Raw genomic sequence first — 23,774 nt, forward strand, 5'->3', positions numbered from 1 at the left:
TTGCCCGCTGATAAGTGCCAGCACTCGTCTCTTGAGGACCGTGCATTTTGGGCATTTAATCTGCCACAAAGAAAATAGGAGGAGACCATATGCTGTCCGTCTTTAGGGGTTGTTAAGAGCCTCTTCGCATGTTCAGGTGTGATGGAACGTTGAAGGATGAGTTGGAGTATGGCATGTATGTATATATATATATATATATATATATATATATATATAGCATTTATATAAATGTAAAGCATTTATAAGTCATGGTAGAATTAATCAATATGCTTTTTAATGCTGATTAAATAAATCATTGTATAAATAAATCTTTTTTTTTTCTTTTGATAAAAACAACAGTAAAGAGTAAAGAGCATTATACACAGACTAATAAAATAAATTATATATAGACCATTCAAAAGTTTGGGTGTGTAAGATTAATTTAAGTCACATTTATTTGACCAAAAATACAGTAAAATGGTAATATTATGAAACATTAAAATAATTTCTATTTGAATAATTTTTTTTATTAAATTTACTGAATTTTCAGCATCATTACTCCGGTCTTCAGTGTCACATGATCCTTAGGAAATCATACTAAAATGCTGATTTGAAATTTTTCACATTATTGTCAATGCTGAAAGCAGTTGGTGATTATTTATTCATTTATTTTTCAGGATTCTTTGATGAACCAAAAGATCAAAAACACAGCATTTATTTGAAATATAAATCATTAGTAAATTATAAATGTCTTTACAGTCACTTTTGATCAATTTAATGCATCCTTGCTGAATAAAAGAAATCTCACCAACCTCACTTTTTAAATGGAAGTGTATAATACTGTATATGCATGTACATTATGTATGTATGGATAGATGTATTAACTTTTATTTTGGGGTGAAATATGACCTAGACATGTTCTTGAGGAGTTACATTGGATTCACTTTTCTAAATAATGTGTGAATGGAAAGTTTTCTGCTTTTTGTTAAATACAGTCTTAAAATGTTCCATTGCACGGTTGAGATCCAGCCAACTGCAATTGAGTGTGCTACAAAAACATAACAAAAAGTTTGGTTTCTTAAACTAGGTCTTTTTTGCCTATTTTATTTAATTCAAACATGGCAGATTTGATAAAATTGTGCAAAACTTTGTTTAATCTGAACTACCATTTGAACCAAAGACATCAAATATTTAACAGTAATGACTTCATATCAAACAGCAACAACAGTGCTCCCCCTCCTCATAAAAGAATTTTCAGTTAAATTCACTTCTCAGCGAATAAAGCAAAACATCAATGGCAAAAATAAATTGGTTTGCTTTCTAACTACAAAGTTTCGCAGCTTCGTACTCTTTGTAGAACGGCTGTTTGGCACTAAAAGTCTGCAGTGTGGTGAGTATTCTCTGTACCTCGGAGCTGGAGAGTTTGAGCCTATGTCGAAGTAGGCAGGCGAACAGATCTAATGGCAGTGGTCCAGGAGGCGACAGCCTATTGACCCGATATCGGATCTCCATTAGCTGCAGCAGAGCAGAGTCTTGAGATCCCTGAGTGTATGGATAGTCCAACTGTAGGATCAGATCCTGGATAGCCTCAGGGTCAAAGTGCATGCTGTAACCAAACAGCTGCATGCTGTGGATCTTCATGTATCCAAAGTTCTGAGAGGCATCCGTAGCCTCCAGAGGCTCGAAGTAGACCGTTTCGTTCCCCTGAGAGGACTCGGTCCGAATGCGGCTCCTCAGGTAGAAGTGAACGGTCTCAAAAAAGCTCTTCCACCGGTTTCCCAAAGTCAAGGTCCAGTTGAAGCAATCCAAAGGAATGTCCAGCTTGGTTTTTTCCCAGTCTGGGTAGCCATTTTGATTGATGGGCATGGTCCAGCTTTCTGAATGGCTACCGCCAAAAGGGTTGACGTAAACGGACAGCACAGGCTCCAGGGTGGAGTTCTTGGTCATGCAGATCTGCAGCGAGACGCCCAGGAGCATATGGATGCGGTTGGATTTGAACTTGTTGCTCTTTAGAGTAAGCAGCATCCTCTTTCTCCAAGACGGGTCGAACCAGACATTGAGGCGAACGTCATTGCTGACGAAGATTGCGTGCGTAGTGATGCGGTCGTCTCGGTGTTGCAGTAGGTAGCGTAGCTCCAGGTCTTGTAGGTCGGTCTCAAAGCCCAGGTAGTGGTCTGTAGGGTTGGGTACGGCATATTTACAAACTCCATGACTGAGAACATAACCTGGGTTGCAGCTGGAGCAGCGGGTGCGGTTGTCCACCGAGCAGGAAGCGCAACGGTGGCCGTCGCCCACCTTGCACGGGACGACACCCTGGCACGAGGAGCTTTCGTACAGACAGGCGCAAGTCCGTAATTCCTCTGCATAAAATCCCAGTTGGTTATTCTCACTGCAGTACAGGATGGACAAGGTGAACTGTAGCCAGTAGCTCAATGGCCTGTGAAAACCAACAATAAAAAAGTGAGGTAACAAGAGAAAACGAGATTTTATAGCTTGTAATGTATGCAAATAATTGCGGAGATCATAAGGCAATGATTCACAACAAAAGGTGACTGTCAATAAACAGCTTTGTTTAAGCAACAGAACTAATTGGTTTTTAACCTTGAGCTCTGCTAATATCTGCCTTTGAAAGCACTGGTAGGGCAAAAGTAATCCATTAGTGCAGCAGTATCCTCAGAGGCTGTAGTGGGTGGTTAAACAATAGATTACTCATTAGTCTTTTTCACTCGCTTGGAGATCGGGCTTGGCTAAACAATAGCGCTTTCAAATCAAAATCCAGTAGTGTAATAATCATTCAAAGTGATTTCACAATCCCAGAGGAAAACTGTATTGCTCAGAGGATACCCTTTCAAAGCTCAAAAGACTTTAGAGATTTTAATTATTTTTCATTTATATGTCATGAATTCATTAAATAAAAATATGCACAATTGTTGCTTTTAAAACTTTCTGACGCCAAGGACCCCTTATATGATGGACTCCTTTTATAAAATGTAAGGACAGATATATTTATTCATGTATAAAGAAAAAAAATTACCACAATAATATCACAATATAAAGACAAATTGTTTGCAAAATTAAATAACTGGCTTTTTATTGTCATTTTCCTGAAGCTTAAATAGATTAGTAAAATATCTGGAAAATATTGACTTTGTTTTAACTTCACAGTGTCTTTTTCTGCCCACTATTAGGTAGATGTATGAAACTAAAGAGAAACCGTTTCAATTAAAATGTATTTACAGTATATAATGCATTTCACGTCAGAGGCGTGACAATTTTTTATATTTACGATTTGAGTTCGGGGATGCTCAATTTGGATTGGGAGCGGTTAAATGATCCTAATGACACCACACAATAGAAGATTTTTTGGACAAAAAAATTGTTTGCGACAAGCCTCGAATCGGGCTACACCCCCCCCCCCCCCCCCCCCCCCGACCAGTTAAATGATCCTAATGACACCACACAATAGAAGATTTTTTGGACAAAAAAATAGTTTGCGACAAGCCTCGAATCGGGCTACCCCCCCCCCCCCCATATCATTCGGACAGTAATAAAAATAAGTTAATTTGGCAAATTAAAATTCTCAAAATATTCTCTATTGTGTTCCACAGAAGGAATTAAGTCATGCAGGATGACATTGGAATGAATTCTGTCATCTGCTGTCCTTTTAATTTCATCACTGTCTAGAAGAAACAACTGAGTTATTAAAGCGATCTTATTTGTGACATTTCTTTCCTGTGAGATTGAATGGAAAAACATACAATTTCAACTCAAATCCAATAAACCTCTAACTTTTACGGTTTAATGATGCAGAAACATTCAGAATTCCTTATAGACTAAAACTTGCAGCCTTTCATGTATCTTAATTTGCATAGCTTGCATAATTAAATAAAAAATATTCGGATTCACAGGTTTAATGTGTGCCTATAAATATGATTTACCTCTCCCTTAGAGACACTATTTTGGGCTGTGTGCGGCATCTCTTGCTGAGGCTGAAGAGCTTGTTAGCGGTTCGTCGAGTCTTGGAGAGCAGGAGGCTAACGCGACTTTCTAGCTGTCTGTAGCGTTGCTGTAGAGCGCTGTCTGTCCTCCACAATTGCTGGATTCTGGATGAATTTAGAGCGCTCTGTGTTGGTAATTTACCCATGAAGTTCTGGAACTCATCTGATGAAAAAGTAGATCTGAATTAACCCAATGTTTTACTGAAGATTTTCAAAAAATAGTTGTCAGTAAAAGACCCATGCATACTAGGAGCTAGCCTCTTAGCATTAGCATACACGGAACATAATTGGTTTCAAGGTAGTTGAATACTAACGGTTCATATTAAATACATGTAAAACAAGTAATACTTGTTTGTATGTCCATATAACAGGGTCTGGACAGCGTGTGAGAATGTTTTGCACACAATTGTCAAAGTTCTGTCAAAATATTTTAATTCCCAGACACACATTTTTACTATACCGCATGGGTGAAATGACACATAATACAATATAAAATAAAATATAATATAATACACTTGCAGAAAGCACATACTTTGTACTCAAAATGAGTAAAGATCATTTCCAAGAGTACAAACGAAGATTTTTAAAAGTTTTAATTACTATATACAGTAGTTTGTGATTTTTAAAAATATTTTTTAAGCCATATTTTCATTGTATAGTGTTAATCTGCAAACCTGCAAAAATATTATTTTGCCTTATTTACAGTAACCCATAAAATGTAGTTTTGTTGTTATAAATCCAAAAAATTAGGTTGATTTTTAGGTTACCGTTTTTTTCAGTGTTTGTTATCATACTGATTTGCCTTTCTTTTGTCTATGCATTATTCTTGTACTATTATTGTTTGTACTATTCAATTGTTGTTCATTTCCCTGCTGTATCTCAATTGGAAAGTGTCCATGAGCTATGCAAAGGTGCTATATAAATTCAACTTTATTATTGTTATTACTGTTATCATCATCATCATCATCTGTTTGTCATTCGCAATGCTTACTAATGGTTTTTTCACATACTACAAGACAGCAACAAAAAGCAGATCCCAGCCATGGAAGATGCTGCAACAAATTTTAACCCTGAACCCAGTCTACACAAATATATATATTTTTATTTTATATGTAAGAGTTTTTTTCTATTTCTCTGCTTGCATTCATATGTTAATGCTATTCCAAAGTGAAGACTTATTTAAAAAAAAATGTTTTTCATAATGCATGTGGATACCTTGCCATACAGTGACATGATGAACAATTTGCACATGGCAACAATTCTTTTTAAATACAAATTGTCTATTTGTACCCAGGTGCAAATAACATCTCCCACACAGCTCAGCTATTTGCACTCACGGTAATGTGAAGCCATAGATATTTAGTCACTTATGTACTGTAGCTGCAATGGTGTGGTGTAAAGATGAAACAAATACACTTATACAGTGGGGCAAAAAAGTATTTAGTCAGCCACCAATTGTGCAAGTTCTCCCACTTAAAAAGATGAGAGAGGCCTGTAATTTTCATCATAGGTATACCTCAACTATGAGAGACAAAATGAGAAAAAAATTATCCAGAAAATCACATTGTAGGATTTTTAAAGAATTAATTGGTAAATTCCTCGGTAAAATAAGTATTTGGTCACCTACAAACAAGCAAGATTTCTGGCTCTCACAGACCTGTAACTGCGAACAACCAAAATCAAAATCCAGCTATGCTTCCCGCATCTCATTAACAGCATTCCTGTACATATTTTTGGACTCTTTTCCATTCTAAATCAACCACAAGATTTTTGTTTTGTGCTGTTGTAATTTAACAAATATTTCTATTTAGCTTTTAAGTTATTTTTGTAATATAATTAATTTCATTGACTTAAATTTCGTTTATTTTAGCTAGTTGCCAAAGCTACATTTCTAATCTCCATTTAAGTTTTTCCTAAAATATTTTTATTTATTTTATTATTAAAAAAAATGGAATAATACAAATCTAAATAAACCCCTTACATAAGAGAATTATTGGTCAGTGAGGATGTGTTTAGTAAAGTTGGTTGCTGGTTAAGCTAGTTATGCAAGCTAGCAGCCTACACTCAAAAAATGCTGGGTTATTTCAACCCAACTTTGGGTCAAATTTGGACTAACCCAACTTTTGGGTTAAAAATTGAATGTAAAAATTTAACCCAACAGTTGGGTTAGTCCATATTTGACCCAAAGTTGGGTTGAAACAACCCAGCATTTTTTAGAGTGTAATGGGGATGAAAATGTCCCACAAGTAAAAGAGAAACACAAGAAGTTTTGGCACCTGACTCTTGAAATTCCTGGTTCTCCTGCCTCCAGGCCTCCCTCATGCGCTCCAGGTAGTTTTCCTGGGAATGGATATCAGCCTCAGGGCAGTTACACTGGGGAAACTCCTTACTGCATTGGCACCAGCAGTCATTGCCTTTGCACACAAATTGGCCTTCAGCATTGCAGCCTATGTAGCCTAAGGCAGCCTGAACAAAGTTGCTCCTTAAATAACTAGGCAGAATAGCCTGAAGTCCTGTAGAAATACAGAAGTGTGAGATAGACCACACATGCCTCCACTTTTCCAGTACGGCCTCATTCTGGTCAGTTGCTAAATCCTTTAATCCAATTCAACTATCAACATTAAAGATTTGTGTATAATTAGCAGGCCAATTAGACAACGGCGGCATCAAGGCTTTGATCGTGTAGCTACCATGGCTCATCACACAAGCACAACCTCTGGAAAACACTTAAGAATTACTGTAGCGTCGGAAGTAGTAAGTGCGGGATTGTGTATCTCTCTACCTTGCAACTGAACTTTGTTCTCCTGGCTGTGAACCAGAACGGAGCTGACAGAGTCGAGGTTGTCATAGTTACTGCAGCCCAAAGGGCCAGTCCTGGTCTCTGTTACCTGGAGAGAGAGACAACAGCAATTATTGTATTTCTCTAATAAATTAATTTAAGTGACTGGTAAATATCAAACACACCTGACCAGTGGGTGAGTGATTGTCAATGTAACCATCTAAAGCAGGGGTGTAAAACTCAATTCCTAGAGGGCTGGAGCCCTGCAGAGATCCAACTACATCACAGGATTTATATTTATTTATTTTATATATTTTTTAACCTTTTCAGCACTGGACTTTAAATTTTTACCAATATTTCTTATTTCCCGAATATTTCTTATTTTTTTTATATTTCCCTAATAATCTTGCTGCACTCACTGCCTTTTTTAAAACATTATCTAAATCACTTTATTTTAAAAACTTCAGAAAAAAAAAAAAAAACACAAAATCAGCACTTTTTTACCTTTGCAACTGCAACAACAACTATGTAGGCCTACTTCTGTTTGTGTAATGATGCAAGAGTTGGTTGCATCTGGTCCTAATTCATCATGAAACTAATTAGGTTAACATCACTGTATTTAATTAACATTTTTATTATCTTTGCATCTTTGTGCAGCCCAGCGAGCTCTGTATTCTGCTGTGGCATAACACTATGGATTTTATCCAGCAAAATAACTCAAAAGCTGAGGTAGTTTATCATTTATGAAAAAAAGCTATAAAAAGTATTCAAACGGCATGAAGTCAAGGGCAAGAATCAGCGGATTGCGAGAGAGACAGAGAGAGAAAAATCACAACTCCATTACACCCGCAGCAGGCTCTTACGCTTCTGTTAATGCTGCTGGAGGGAGATTCATTAAATCCTGAAACATCTCTCTGAGGTACGAGCCAGCTCACTGTCCCAGCAAAGGCCAAAAACACAATAGGCCTGTTGTTGCACTCTGCATCTAATTGCACATCAAAGAAAACATTGAGAAATACAGTACTGTATTCAGGACTGAATTTTCATTTTCGTGTGAACTGTTGTGTTAAAAGTCCTGATTGACATCGGATGACAACATTCAGCCAGACACTGCTGGGAAAACAACACCAAAACACATTTTTCCCACTTAACTTAGAGACACTTTAGTAGTGAAAACTGATTTCCGCTATTTAAACGATGGCATCCTGTGGTCAAATTTAATTTAGGTGCCAGAAAGAAGCATCGTGAGTTCATGAGAAGGTTAATGTTCTTTGGCCTTCTCTCTTCCGCTTTACTGACGAGTAAAAAACTGTGAATAATGCGACTGTGCTTAATGTCTCTCTCCAAACACTCTGGATTTACCACTTTGATTAATACAAATGCAGAGCGAGTATTTCACCCCTACTTTTATTGTCCGTGTTAAAATGAAAAGCTAAAGAAATCTCCACCCGATAAGCAATAATCTATAACATTAAAAACTATTATTGCACACAGATAAATCCTTATTCTTCTAAACACATTTAAAACCATTAATTAGTTTAGAGACAGATCATTGTTCAAACCACCGCTGAGGTCAGTTACTGATGCCATCTGCGACTATACCAAAGACCCAGCTAAACTAACGAGGCCGAGAGATTCAGCAGCAGTGCATCATAATCAAACCTCTAATTTATGCTCTCAAACACTCTTTGAATACAGTCCTCCCTCACCTGCTCCTCCATAAGACTAACACTGAAGAATCATCCAACTAGCTCCATTTAACACCTCGGCTAACCTTATAATACATCTTCCATACATCTGTTTTCTTGCCTCAGAGCCCACTTCATGCTAGATGCAACTAATGAGCTGAATTAGTCAATGCAGAAAGGAATCTAAATGGAAGAGCCAGGCTGATCCATCACCGTGATGCATGTTGTGACTAACGCAGACAGGCTCTTTGTCCTCATTAATAGCAACTTAGCCTGGGATCCTCTTAGCAAACGGGCTCAGACCCCAAAACGGTTCGCCTGACTGAGATTGTGAATGACTGAATGTGGCAGGACAGAGTTCGAAAAGGCTTTGGGATGGAAAACTTCTGGCTGGGATTAAGTCACTGCTTTGCTGATGACTGTTTGAGAATTTTTCAAAGGAAACCTTGGGTCATTCATATCTGAAGCACTTGAGTGGTTTAAGTATGGATTTATATTTAAAGGCAGTACTTGGCACTGACGCTTTGAACAAAGCCTGAGCAAATGAGATCAGTGTGGAGTCTATCACGAACACCGCAGGCGCAAGGTTATGCTGCTGATAACTGCGCATTGAATAATGAACTCACCTCAGAGGCAGTAATAGTTGTATGCAAGAGGAAGGAATGTGCTCGTATGTATTGCCTGCGGTTGTACGTATGCACCTAACGTAAATTCACATTGAATATCATTCCCGGTTTTCCTGCGTCTTAAATTACAAAGATGTTGCTGTGAGACTTGACTTGGACTCCAATTTATAGACTTTTGCAGGATATGAGTCTTTCAAGAGAAAACAATTCTCTGAATTGTGACTGTTTCGTAGAGATAAGGAATTTAACAATTACAGTTCTGCTCCTTTAATGATTATTTTATTACGTATTATTATTATTATTATTAGAATCAAATGCCAATATGTGGCCTTAAATATGTATTAAACAACTATAATTGTATTAAACATAACAATAGTACACAAACCAAAAATAGAAACATTTTTAATTAATTAATTTTTATTTGTTTACTATTGACAAAATCATAATTTGTATCTTTAACATGTTGTCATATGCACAACCAGTCAGTTACTACCAGTCTTATTTTACTATCATTGTAATATTTTGAATTCGATTTTTTTTTGTAATTATAAAATATTTATAATAAATTAAAAAAATATGAAATAATTATACAATAATTATAAAATATATTTTTGAATATGTTTGTATAAAAAAATCTGCACCTTAATTTTAGTTAAAGTTTTAGTAATTTTGTTGTGCGTTTTTGTAATTTTTTGTTTTGTTTTTATCTGTCTATAGTATTTATTAACTTTTATTTATTAATTTTAGTTTATTTATAGTTATTTTACTACTATGCTGGCAACTAGCTGAAATAAAATAAGATTACATTTTTTATATTTGATTTTATTTCAGTTAACGTTTATTTTATTTCACATAACAAATATTATTATATATATATTTTTTTTTATGGTTTTGGTTAATGATAATAACCCTGCTTACTATACAAGCCTTAAAGGGGTAGTCCACCCATAATTGAAAATCTGTCATGATTTACTCACTCTCATGTTGTTTCCAACCTGTATGTGTTTGTTTCTTCTGTTGAGCACATCAAATATATATATATATATATATATATATATATATATATATATATATATATATATTTTATAAAGTGTTTTGAGTTGTTAAGATCACTTCTGAACTTCTAGAGGAGCCTTTAAAGGGATAGTTCAACCAAAAATTAACTTTGTCATTATTTACTCACCCTCATGTTGAGCCAAACCTGTAAGAGTTTCTTTCTTATATATATATATATATATATATATATATTTTGAAGAATGTTGGTTACCAAACAGTTAATGGTCCCCATTGACTTCCATAGCTTTTTTGTTGTTGTTCTTCATGCTATAGAAGTCAATGGGGACCATCAAATGTATGGCTACCAACATTCTTCAAAATATCTTCTTTTATGTTTAACAGAAGAAAGAAACTCATACAGGTTTGGAATACCTTGAAGGTGAGTAAATCATGACAGAATTTTCAATTATGACTGGACTACCCCTTTAAGGCTTGTATAGTAAGCAGGGTAATTATCATTAACCAAAACCATTAAAAAATAATAATAATTGTTACGTGAAATAAAATAAACATTAACTGAAATTTTTGTGTGAACTGTCCCTTTAAGAACAACTTTACACAGTAAGCTGAGCAGTATGTGTTTGATTCACAAAAAAAAGAACAAGCTCATAAAAATCATTTGTTTGACAATGTGTGGACTACATTGGACGAGCTGTGCCTTTGATTCACTTAAAATAACCAATTCATAACAATCATTCAAGAATCAAACTCCACTAGTTGCAATGTATAGTGTGTTCCCCAACCAGTCTCCTGTTGGCCTAACAGTAGAACATGCTATTATGTTAATAGCATAATTAACTATGAACTTATTAACTATGCTATCATTTCTATAGAAATAGAGAATCATTCATAATGTTAGCTGTTGATACAACGATATACTGGTTTAGCATGAGGGAAAACAAGTCCCTGTTAACACAGTTATCCATTCATTTACTATGGGGAAAACAAAGGAAGATTATGAGTGGGCATTCAGGGAAAGAATAGCAGTGTCTGAACATTGTTCAGTGGTTTTCATTTTTAATTGCTCCCTTGCGGACTTTGATAATGGGTAATGAATAAACTATCCATTTTAAAAGTGCACAGTATTAATATAAAATGGTCTGTTGATTCAAGTAAAACCTCCTACACTTATGTTAGGATTAGAATGACTTAATGAACAAGGACAATCTGTGAAATAATGCTTTATTATACCTACAACACAGAGAAAACCATTGATACAAGACTTGAGTTCTGGCATGGCCTTTTGACATGGAATTAAGCAAGTCTTGTGAACATGACTCGTCCCAAATCCTCTACAAGAGTTAACCCATACAAGAATAATAATAATAAAATCTTGAGGCTCCCATCCTTGATTTTCTAATCAGAGAAGTCTAAATGTCCAAATGAGACAATTACAGAATGGACTGAAACTAGGACCTCATCGTTATATGTTAAGAATGAAGTTACAAATTGTTTTAATTTATGACTGCAGGGCAAATTAGCATGAGATTGCAACCCCATAAAAGTGCTGATGGAAGTGTAAAGTTCTGTGCGTGATCTACTGACAATGTGCAAATTAAAAAACACTGATGCATCCAGATCATTTCCATAATGACCAATGCAATCTACCAAGAGCAGAGCAAATTAGCGACTACCGCAGCAATGTCAAGTGCAGAATGGGTTAAGACACTTTTTGGATGTTAAATATTGACCCAAATACTGTACCAGTAAACTGACTAGCGCAAACCTTAGAAAATAACGTTGATTTATTTAAATGCTCTCCTCTGTCTGAAAGGGAAACTGCTACTAATGCAAATACAATAAAGTTAGTGTCCATTAAAAATAACTGTCCATGCCTTTTCATCCCTAATTTTTCACTCCTCTGTAGTAACTCCTCTCATAGTAGTTTTTTTAATGCCAAAAGAGGGTTTACGCTGGCACAAGCTGTTAATCTGGCTCATTGATACCTACAGCTAGCGTAATGTGGTGTTTGGGTTTTGTCTTGTTCATGTTTTCGTGTCTTTTATTTTGTAATTGTTTCACCCTGTTAGTGTCATGCTTCCCTTGCCCTCATGTATCTCTGCCTTGTGTATGTGTCATGTTCTGATTGGTAGTCTTAATCATGTGTCTTGTTTCCCATTGGTTTGTTCTTGTCATGTGACCCTCATTGTCTGATATAAGTAGCCATCATGTTCACATAGTCTTCGTCGCGTATTGGTGTTGTAACCCACTGTCGGTGAGTCTAGTCTGTTCATGCCTTGTCAAGTCAAGTCAAGTCAAGTCAAGTCAAGTCAAGTCAAGTCAAGTCAAGTCAAGTCTGTGTATCTTGTTTGGATTATTGTTTGGATCACACAGTAAATAAAACTGCACTTGGGTTCTCACTACGCTCGCCTTCAATGGACTGATTCGTTACAGCTAGTGAATGATTAGGTTTAATCAAAGCTGCCAAAAAGGCGAGTCAATCAGTAAATTAAGCTAAATCAGACCCTGTTCCATTTATATATTTTAGATGATTATGAAAAGATCATTTAATGTGTACTAATGGGGGATTTGACCCCAGGACGATTTGATCAGGAGAAAAATTTCAACCTCTGGCTCGACTAACCACATATTTCTCACCATACACAAGTGCATGGAAAAAGTACTTAGCAAGTGTGTTTTCTTCCACATTTTATTATTTAATATTATCTGATTAGGATTGTGTGTAATTGATATATTACTAGGGCTTAGCGATATAAAAAATATAATATGAAATATAAAAATATATGAAAAGCATAATTTTTTTCCTACAAGAAGTTGTGGTTGCTGCAATGCCAAAGCAAGTTATTTGAAGAACAAAGAAACACATGAAGAAAAAAGAAATGCATTACATATTAAGAAAGAAGTACAGTGGCCGAGTTCAACACACTGCAGCTGAAGAAAACACCAGCCAATTAAGAAAACATCTTCATCAGCTTGACTATACATGTGCTGGAAATACTCAAAATGCAAAAAAAAAAAAAAACACACTGCAAATACTCAATGCAACCAAATATGTGCTGCAAATACTCATAACGCAAAAAAAAAAAAAAAAAAAAATATATATATATATGAAGAGATTTGCAAAAACCGTCCCACCTGTGGGACACTTGTCGCTCTTTTTTGTTGTTGTCCTTTTTCTCTTTCAAATAATGCTGTGCATTATTCTCCACATATAGCACGATCTGAACCCTAAACACTTTTTGTCAAAAAAGCAGGTTTTGTCCACTTTCAAGGCATTGCGAGTTCACGTTTTACTCCAGAAGCCGACAAGCTCCCTTGTTGTATTTGAACAGAAGTCCATTTTAGCGAATCAGCGTGCTGTATTCAGGTCAGGTGACAAGGCTGCTTTCACTTTGAAAAGACGTGCTAGCTGAGAGGAGTTTCGTCAAAGCTGACTAAAAGTGAATGAGGATGGCTAATTTTTCTGTATTTGGTTGCAGAGTATTTGTGTTTTCAAACTGAAGATTTAAATAAATGTTTATATGTTTTCTTAATTTGCTGGTGTTTTTTCCATTTGCATGTGTTTTCTTCAGTTGCAGAGCTCTCTCATCCACCGTAAACAAGTGTCAGGTCTATATGCATTTGTTTTTAGACTCCAAGACTTTATGCACAGACGTATTTTGACACAGTTATACACTTAAGTTTTTGCTCCCATTTATTGCCATGGTTATTGCTGTGAATCATCACATTTTCAAATTCAATCCTGCATTTAATTAAATGTGGTTGTCAGTCCAGAAACCATGAAAAATAAAACTTTTATTCAAATTGCGAATAGGTTATAACAGAAAGCGTGCAGAGAGAAATTTCGAAAGCAACCGCCTATCAGCTATGATAGGCAAAAAAGGGGGTGGAATTGACTTATTGTATTTATAAGAAAAATATTGCAATATATTGTGATAAATATGATATTCCCTAATTTTATATCATCAGTGAAGATATTGTGAAAATATCCTTAATATACAATGTATCGCCCAGCCCTATTTACTACATTGATTTTTGCATTTATTTACAATACACAATTCAAACCTGGTCGGGTACCATGGGGGTCGTACCTTAATGGCGGTGGAGGCGATCTGGAGGTGATGGAGCTTCCAGAGTGTGCTGTCTCTGTCGATGAAATAGGATGCTGCCAGTTGGTGGAGGGCTTCGAGGGTCAGCGAACTGGCTGTAGTATTGGATGTGCCGCCATTCTGCTGACCTCTGCTAAACTTGCTTTTGTCCACGAAAATGGTCAAGGACTCCTCGCCTGATCAAAAGCCAGACAAAAATGATCATCTCAGCTGGAGAAGCTAATCAACCCTAATCATCTACAGCATGAGCTCGCCCCGTCTCGGCCCGTCGGGGGCGCACAGAGCCATGCAGCTCATCCCCATCTGACGCGTCAGCTCTCATTACACGCTTGGTACAGATGAGAGTATCCTTCATCTCCGAGTGAGAGGGATCCAATGAAAATCAATTGACTCAGCTGGTGGGTTTGTTTGGAGAGAATAAACGTCTAAGAAAAAAATGGTAGAGTCAAAAAGTGTCCTGTGGAGCATTAGCCAGACCTTCAAATGATCTCTACTTTCAACCTCAGTCATGGTATAAAAGCGGTTTATTTATGGAGCGAGATATTGACGAATGAGAATGTTTCTTTTGAAGAGGTGTGTACTGTAAACAATCTCTCGGCTGGCAAGGTATAAAAGACTATAGAGAACTGAGAGACTACTGCTCTGCAGTACATCTACAAATGAAGATGAGTTCTCAGAGCTGAAAACAGTTTGCTAAACAAACAGAGATGTCCCTGTCCACACTTTTCATCTTGCCTATGGAAACTGACAAGGCAGTCGCAATCCATTTTACTTTCGTATTGACATATTTTTGTGAGTGAAACTGAATATTCAGAGAGTAAAAATAGAAGGGACTATGTTTTATTCCTGGGAAACTGATTGGACATTGAAAGGTGGGTGTATGGTGCTAAGACTACCCCTCTCCTGATACTCCACCAGCACTTTTGAGGGCCTTTTTGATGTTGGTGCTAATGTTACTGAAGAGCATCTCTACATAAGCCACAGCAAACCGGTTCCATGTACACCTGGCATTAACGTGCATTTTATGTGATCCTATCATGATCCGATCACACTTCACCACCTTAAAAGCCAGATGAAAGACCGTTTTTGATTGGATCACTGTAAACGCATTTTAGGTGGTCTGGAATGGATTTTGACTACATTTAAGGTGTAAATAAACTAATGAAAGTGAATCTGATGAGGTCATGCTGAAAGAAATTAAATTAATAATTTTTACACTCAGACACCGCACTCTTTTGCTCTCACCCAATTCAATCAACAATTTCCCATTATTTATTGAATTATTTCTCTGGATTACATTTGGAATCTCACTTCTTTCAATTATGTCCATACAATAAGAATTTTAAAATTAATTTTAAAAAAAATCCCCTCCCCTTATCTTTATTTCAAACCTCTAATAACTTCTTGAGAAGTTTGAGAAAATAAATCTGTTTTATATATCTACAGTAAGTGTTTATAATTTGGTAAATGAGTGTAAAACAAAATAAGAATGATGCAGTAAGAAATGTTATTGCTGCCAGGTGTAAATGAAGCCTATGGTTATTATTGCTGTAAAATACAAATGACATATATTGTGTTGACTATTTTAGAAAGGCTGAATTACCTACAACAATAGCCGAAGACAATTCCTAATCAGCTATTTGTTTGCATTAACTAATAGCCCACATTGCCTTAATCTTATTCTGCATGACCATATTTTAGATCTCTTAACCCTTCTCCATACCTAAACTTAACAACTACCTTATTAACTATTAATAAGCAGTAATTAAGAGTTTATTGAGGCAACAGTTGTAGTTAATAGTTAGTTAACAGTGTGAACAGGACTTTAAAATAAAGTGTGACCATAATAACAATAATTTTACTTTATCCTGCAGTCCCCTTGGAATTTTGCTGAGGCCCCTGGTCCCCTGTTTGAGAACCACTGGTCTAGGTAACATCAGCCAAAAAGGAAAGTGGTTAAAGGCGAAACAATTTATTTAACAAAACTGCATTTTTAAAGAAAGATTACAAAGACAAGACTTTTTTTCTTTGGAATAACATGCACTGATGAAACGTACATTGATACATTAAACAGGGCGAATTTTGAGTTTGTTTTCTAACCCATTAAGTTAATCCAGGAACTGAAGTTATGAGTGTCATATCCATTAGTCAACACTAATCCCAGTGTTCAATAATGCATAACGTCATGTCAACCTCTACTGAGACTATATAAAGATGTCCTTGCAAACTCAGGAACAAGGCAAGAATGAAAATCTATTTTGCAGGGATAATAACTAGCTCACACATAATATAGTTTTCTTACCTCCCAGAGTGGCAGAGAGCAGGAAATGAGTCCCGTATTTCTTAATGATGGTGTCAGTAATTTTCTGCAGGCTCGGCCTTCTCCCCAGAAGCCTGATGTTATGGATAAAGTCGGGGTCAAAGGGCAGGGCCGCCCCATTGCCATCTTGTCTCTCCGCAGCAAGGCTGTTGACCTTCCATCGGCCGAACTCCCTGTGAGTTCATAATCATTTCTGTGAGATTTTGTATGAGCTAGTATTGGAGCTCAAGAAATCAGCACATCCTCTCGCATTAGTCATTACAGTCACATTCATGTTGTCCTCTCCTCAATCTGGCTCTTCACCACATCTGTCCCTCTCTCCATGTTTGTTTGCTCTATTCCTATTCCAAAAAGCTCTTTTGGGCTCAACAGAGCAGCCAGGATGGTAGGTGGTATTTCATTGTTTCGGGGCTTGAAGAGCCTCCACAAGGAGCCTGGTGTACAATCTGAGCACATCTCCACAAAGCACTGAGGATGTAATCCCTTAAGATCCTCCTTTAAACTCTGTGTGGTGCCTGTGCATCTCGAATTGTGCATATTAGTACGCTGAACAAGGTAAAGCTTGTAAACCTCTGTTTAACCGCTCTAACCAAACGCTGAGGTGGCACAGTGTGTTATAATGCCAGTTTTTTGCAGAACTATTATCTGAATACGCCCTCACACAAAATAACAGCAATCCCTTCCTCGACTAAAGGAAGTACTGTAAACTAAAATTCACACTGTACACTCGCTAAACTATGAAATAGGTATTGTGGATGGAACTGAATCTAGTTTCTTTCCATTTAAATACATTTGCATCTATTATAACGCAGTGAGAGAGCGCCGTTTCGAAGTTTAGTTATCTCATATTCGGTTCTAAGCCGGTCTGACAGAATTTATAGCATTCCCCGAAGCTAACTCTCAGACGGTAGATCTTCAAACAAAGCATTCCACTCGTGCGTCACTAAATGCTGTACCAAAATTTGAAAGAGAATGTTAAACTTTTCTTTTTTTTGGAAATATGAGTGTGTGGAAACACTCATTTAAAGCATCATATTCCAGATTCATGATCTTTTATCTGTAAAATAAAAATAAAATAAAATAAAATAAATAATTTCATACCAGGCAATGGAGCCATATTGCTGCAACGCCCGGGGAGCAGTTGGGGGTTTGGTGCCTTGCTCAAGGGTCTCACCTCAGTCGTGGTATTGAGGGTAGAAGAGAACGCTGTACATTCACTCCCCCCACTGACAATTCCTGTCTGACCTGAGACTCGAACCCACAACCTTCAGGTTACAAGTCCGAATCTTTAACCATAAGGCCACTACTGACCCCTAAAATTAGCAGATATTTAGATTTTTTTTTTTTTCAGAAAAAAATATATGTATTTAAGATGAGTTTATATTTTAAGTTTGCTTCTCAAGTAAATGCATCTTGATTCAAGAATGTTTAGAAATTCTTTGTTTGCAATGTATTTCATGAGTATTTGCATGATTGCAAATTTGATATAGATTTTTATACAAAAGTTCAATAAACAAGAAGTTTAATATAATATTGTCTGTTTTACTCAATTTCACAAATGAAAATAGTTCCAAACAAAGCCACAGCAGAACTGCTTTTCTGAGAACATACAGTAGTGTTTAATTACTGAATGAATCCAATGTACTTAATTACATTTTTAAATCATTTCATATTTCAGTATCATAATATTATCATTATTATATTTTTGCCCATTTGTTATCATTATCTATGTAATATTGAATCAAAACATTTCTTTCTAAGTGTACTTTTTGTAATGTCTAGTCAATGCTTTTCTCATTTAACATAATGACGTTGATCTATTGGGGGTAATTCCTCAGCCCAAATTAACGTGCAATTAATTTGCAATTAATTATATTAAGTGGCACATCATGTAATTAATTCGATTACAAATTGTAATCGCTTTACAGCCATAATAATTATGCAAGGGGTCAAGTTTTGTCTCTGTTTGCAACAGTTAAATTCCTCCCCACTGCTAGATAAATGCCATTTAAAAGTAAGGAACACAACAAGTACAGGAATTCACAAATAGTCTTAATTTCTATTTGATACTAAAATACTCATTTGAAGTACTTAAGGATGAGCAAGATTAATACGTTTCGATAGTTTGAGAAATACGACTTTGTATGTACTGTATTTGCATGTATTTTTGACTGGTTGTAGGCAAAAATGGAATGAGAATATATAACTCTTTATTTATTTATGTTCATATTCCGCATTCCAAAAAGGTACAATATCTTGAGAAACTTTAATCCAGTCAGTTGTCTTTTTGACTTTAACAGTTTGGGCTCATTAAGATTTCGTAAGGATGCATTAAATTGATCAAATGCGACAATGTTAGAAAAACATTTAATGTCACAAAAGGTTTATATTGCAAATAAATGCTGTTTCTGAACTTTCTGTTCGTCAAAGAATCCTTAAAAAAAGTATTAGTTTCAACAAAAGCAGCACAACTGTTTCCAACACTGATAATACTAATAAATGTTTCTTGAGCACCAAATCAGCATATTAGAATGATTTCGGAAGGATTAAGTGACTCTAAAGACTGGAGTAATGATGCTGAAAATGCAGCTTTGAATACAGGAATAAATTAAATTTGACAACATATTCAAATAGAAAACAGTTATTTTAAATTGTAATAATGTTTCACAATATTACTGTTTTTATTGTATTTTTTGATCAAATAAATGCATCCTATGTGTACCTAAGAGTCATCTTTCATAAATGTTCAAAAATCTTCCCAACCCCTAACTTCTGAACGGTAGTTTATATCTGTCTTTTCATGCATCACATACAGTAAAAGATCATTTAATATCAGTGTGTCAAATAACAACAAATTCGATTAGTAGCCAGTACCGTTCGCCTTATGGGAAAATATCTCATAATTTATCTACAAATCCAGTTACTGGTATCCAAGCAGTGTACAAATTGCACGGCAAGCAAAAAAAACATGCCTCTTCTTCTCAGGTTCCTCAAGACCACACCATTAGATCAATATTTATTATTTTCTTTCATCCTACTTCCCACATTCCCTATCTCCATTACAAGGTTATTAGTCTCCACACCGGAGGAAACACAGGAGGTTCTCCAACCGTGGTTGCAGAAATCTCTCTTTGGAGATTAGCAATTAAACCACAGCCCTCTATAACAGTGACAGAGTTTAAAACTCATGGGAACCAATCCAATCACTCACATGAAGAGCTCTATCCAGAGAACAATCATGAAGAGAATGGAGGATGTCATTATCACCAATCAGCCCAACGAGGGATGGTGTAAGTATCAGATGAGGTGCCTGATGAGCACTAGCGTTGAGCACCTAAGCCACTGATCACCACCGACAAGCCAGAGAGGGCAAAACGCTTCTTTACTGGAGAGCTCTCTGAGAGCCTGCGGTGCAGACCTGAGGGCACCATGTAATCAAAAGCCACAAGCTATTTTGTAATCAGAAACAGAAACCAGAGGCATAAATGAAGATGAGTTCAAGAGGAAAATGTCACTAATAATCATTTAGAATTCTGCTGCAAGGCTGTGGAGGTGTGCTTATGCATTATTACTTATTGTTTGGGGAAGGTATTTGTTAGTGATTTCTGAGGCGCTATGCTGAGTTTATGACACTTGACGTCTTTTCAGCAGGGATGTTATATAGAATTTTGTCATGATTTGTTTGGTTATGGTTAATATGAGCCCATGAGAACAAATACATCAGTAAACATTAGGAACGGTGTCACACTGGTGCGTTTTCGTAGCATGAGAGAGAAAAAAGGCATAATATGTAAAAAATGACTGAATTTAACGGTAAAAGACTGTAAAAATGCTACAGTAAAATCCTGTTAAATGGTTAACGGTAAATTCCCCTACTATATATGGTGAAAAACTTTATTGGACATTACATGTATTGGACATTAATTTTACGGTTGTATACCGTTTTTGGAAGTGAAAAAGACTGTATAATTTACAGTGAATAACCATAAACATTTACATTCCCAGAATTCCCTGCATTACATTTCAAATGTGATGTTTTTTTGTTGCAATAACTATGTTTCTTCTTAGTTTTTTCTTATCAGTTTTGTATATTAGGGTTGTGTGTTACATCTAATGTTGTTAAATGAATGTTTATTGCATTATTTCAGTTTCATGTGTGTTACCATGATGGTGTTTGGTGTTTGTGTGAATGACACTGTGCACCTTCTATATATGTTATTATCTAAAAGCTGCTTGCTATGTGCTTTGGTCCATCATGTCACTTTATCACTGTATCACAAAGGTCCAAAACAGATTTCAGTACTTCAATAGGTTGGTATATTAACATTATATCAGTTAATGAAGTTACGGTATTTAACTGTAAACTTAAGTTAAAACCGTAAAGCCTAAAACATTGCTACCGTATTTGTTACGGTAAAATTCCAGCAACCACAGCTGCCGTTTTTTTACCGTACATTTTACGGAATTTCTTTTACAGTGTACCCTCAAATCGTGCAAAATCCATTTGTTGCAAATTGAATATAAAATGGAAAGTACTTTCTTGATCAGGCAAGCTCTAATCTGATTGGCTGCATGGCTTTACACGATTTTCAGGAGTTGTGGTGCACAGAAAGTCATGTTTGAAAGGTATAGGGTTGCTAAAATGAGCTAATCACTGGAATTGCCAAAGGCTGTGGGATGAAATCTTTGCAAGATATGCTTTGTTTGAGGAACTTACAATCAAGTAAACTAGACATCTTTGACTTGTATATTCCAATTTGATTTCTGAGTTAGTTTGCGGTTATTTATTGGCGTTGATGGTTCCATGAAGAACCTTTATCCTCGACGGAAACTTTCCATTTCATTTCCATTCAAAAAGGTTCTTTATAGCTGAAAAAGGTTCTTTCGATTTTTAAAATGTTCTTCTGAAAGGTTCTTTGGGGAATGCAAAATGGTTATCTTTATGAAAATCCCCCTTTAGAACTTTGCATGCATTAACATTTCTGATTATAATGTCTACACACATATTATACAGTCCTGTTCCACGGGTACATACTATGTACTTATAGGTACTAACCCTGAATGTACCCCTAAACCTAACCGTAGCCTTATACCAGTACTTTCTAAGATAAGTACACCGTAAGCACAAGTAAGTGCATGTACTGTAAAATAAAGTGCAACCCACATTTCAGATAAACCCGCTCGAACAGCTTGTAAAGATGACCTGTGGTTGGTTGTTTTCCATGTCAGTCAGATAGTCTCTTCTTGTTTAAGTCGGCAGTTCTTGGCTAGAATATCCTGCGTGGTTTTGTGTGGGGGGAAGCAAATCCTAGTTACTTAACCATGAATAAATATATATATAGATTTTGTATTTTTAGAAAGAAAAACACTCCACTGAAAGGCACATGCACCGACATGCACATGTTCAGATGTGTCATTTCACCAACAGACTCTCATAAGGAAACATCTCTCTAACCACATTTAACCTGCGCTACTAAAATGTAAATCTGGTACTCATTCCAGAGGATCCTATTGCTTTGCCTATATGACAAAACTATAAAGGGTTCAATTAAATGAATTAAAACTGTATTTTGCTCATTATTATTTACTTTTTGTTTTTCAGCTTTCTGTTTCAAAAGAGGTTTTTTTTTTAATCTCTGAGCTGTGGTTCCAAGAAGAAAAAAAAATCACCATGAAGTAATCTAAAAGTAGTCCAATCAATTTGTGCAATTGGTTCTAAAGTCATACAACAACAGACCTAGGCAAACCCAGATTTAAGCAATAATTGTGATACATTTAACTGAAAATTGATCTCTCTGCCATAACACTCAAGCCTCAAACTAATTTAAACATTCAAAAGTGTCAAGAAGAGTTGTACCACCTTGGACACCAGTGACGCCAAATTCTCTCACTGGCCTTGTGACTGCGACATGTTGAAGTATCTTTTTGAATGGGATAGGACATTTTTCAATGAAACATAAATTAAATTTTGCCCTGTTCCTCACACAAAAATATTGTATGCCTTCTTCATATTTTGAATAAATTATTGTGACTGCATATTTATCAGCCTGTTACATTTTGTGCTCTTAGCATTTTTATTAGCAAATGCAAATGCAAAAAAAAAAGCTACTACTGTTTTGCTTTATATAAAAAGCTAAATCTATAAGAAATAATAATTACCCAACACTATCTGTAATACTTTTCCAGCTTCAAAGCTTGGGCTTCTTATGGAACTATTTTCATTGGCAGAAATACACGATGCAACTCAAGTTCTCAACATTCATTATTTATAGAACTGTTGTATGAGAATGCGCTACGAATGTGAGCAACTCTTTCTAGTGTTCGGAATCAAAATATTCGAGTCACCTGTGGCCTCGAGCTTAAATCAGTCGATTCTGATATTTAGGACACCAGCACTCTAGCCCGGGTTAAAAAGACACCCCAGAACGGTTTAAAAGGCAAGACTAAGGAGCTTTGAATCTTCCCTGACCTCATACACTTCGGCGACAGTTCACATAACAAACGAATTACACGCGTAATCTCAGAATCCATTCGTTCACATTACTGTTTCTAAGACCTGTCGTACCTGTATATTTTGTATCTGGTTGTAAAGCCGTGTTGGTATCGCTCGGTGAACTCAATGAATTCCTGAGAGCGATGGAAAGGACCTTTATCGGACAGCAGCCATCCGAGCGGTTCCGCGGAGCCCACATACACAGCCAGAGAGACGAGCACACAAGCCCAGCGGAGACAGATCACCATCCCCTCCCATAAGAGCATCAGGTCAGGCGGTCTAGGACCAACACTCCGAGCCCACATCCTTCAGCCACACATGCTTCCTCCTCGCAAATCCCCTTTGTGTCCTGCAACTCAAAATAATAGGTGTTTTCAAACGGCGAGCTCAAGTTAACATCACCATCACACAGATTTCGGAAAGAGGGGCACTACCTGACATGAGTTACACGTCGGGTATCCGAAACACAGAGGAAATGCCAAAAGACAACAGTCGGAAATCCTCCGACCAACTGTCTGCAAAGGAAAGCAGTCCTTTTCGGAATTGGTCTAAAGAACCTCGATAAATGTGTTTCTCACATCAGGTGAAAGCAGGTGCGCACGCGTTCCCAAATCCGCGCTGGCGCGCAATGGAAGAAGTTGACGCACATCTGACAGAGGTGGGAAAAACTGTTCTATGGGAAACGCTTCTCGCAGGAATTAAAAGTCAGATTTCTGTAGATCCCTCTGTTCTCTTGGGGGGAGCTGGTTGGATGTTCTCTCCGTC

At 36.4% G+C, this 23,774-nt stretch overlaps 1 protein-coding gene across 2 annotated transcripts; it reads right to left on the reverse strand.

Annotated features, from left to right (window-relative positions):
• Positions 1–909: 909 nt before the first annotated feature.
• On the reverse strand, positions 910–23,774 carry brinp3b (bone morphogenetic protein/retinoic acid inducible neural-specific 3b). 2 transcript variants are annotated; one of them, XM_016245038.1, is made up of 8 exons: positions 23,444–23,774; positions 23,082–23,358; positions 16,499–16,689; positions 14,179–14,372; positions 6,760–6,865; positions 6,254–6,490; positions 3,918–4,140; positions 910–2,416 (listed from the first exon to the last, which is right to left on the reverse strand). In XM_016245038.1, exons 2-8 carry the CDS (start codon positions 23,312–23,314, stop codon positions 1,300–1,302), a joined length of 2,301 nt encoding a protein of 766 aa, XP_016100524.1. In that variant the 5' UTR covers positions 23,315–23,358; positions 23,444–23,774; the 3' UTR covers positions 910–1,299. The 2 variants fall into 2 exon arrangements, with proteins under 2 accessions (XP_016100524.1, XP_016100525.1); XM_016245039.1 differs by lacking the exons at positions 16,499–16,689; positions 23,444–23,774 and having other exon boundaries at positions 23,082–23,274.

The sequence above is a fragment of the Sinocyclocheilus grahami genome, unplaced genomic scaffold (genome assembly GCF_001515645.1).
Source record: "Sinocyclocheilus grahami isolate Dianchi unplaced genomic scaffold, SAMN03320097.WGS_v1.1 scaffold742.1, whole genome shotgun sequence".
NCBI classification, from domain to species: Eukaryota; Metazoa; Chordata; class Actinopteri; order Cypriniformes; family Cyprinidae; genus Sinocyclocheilus; species Sinocyclocheilus grahami.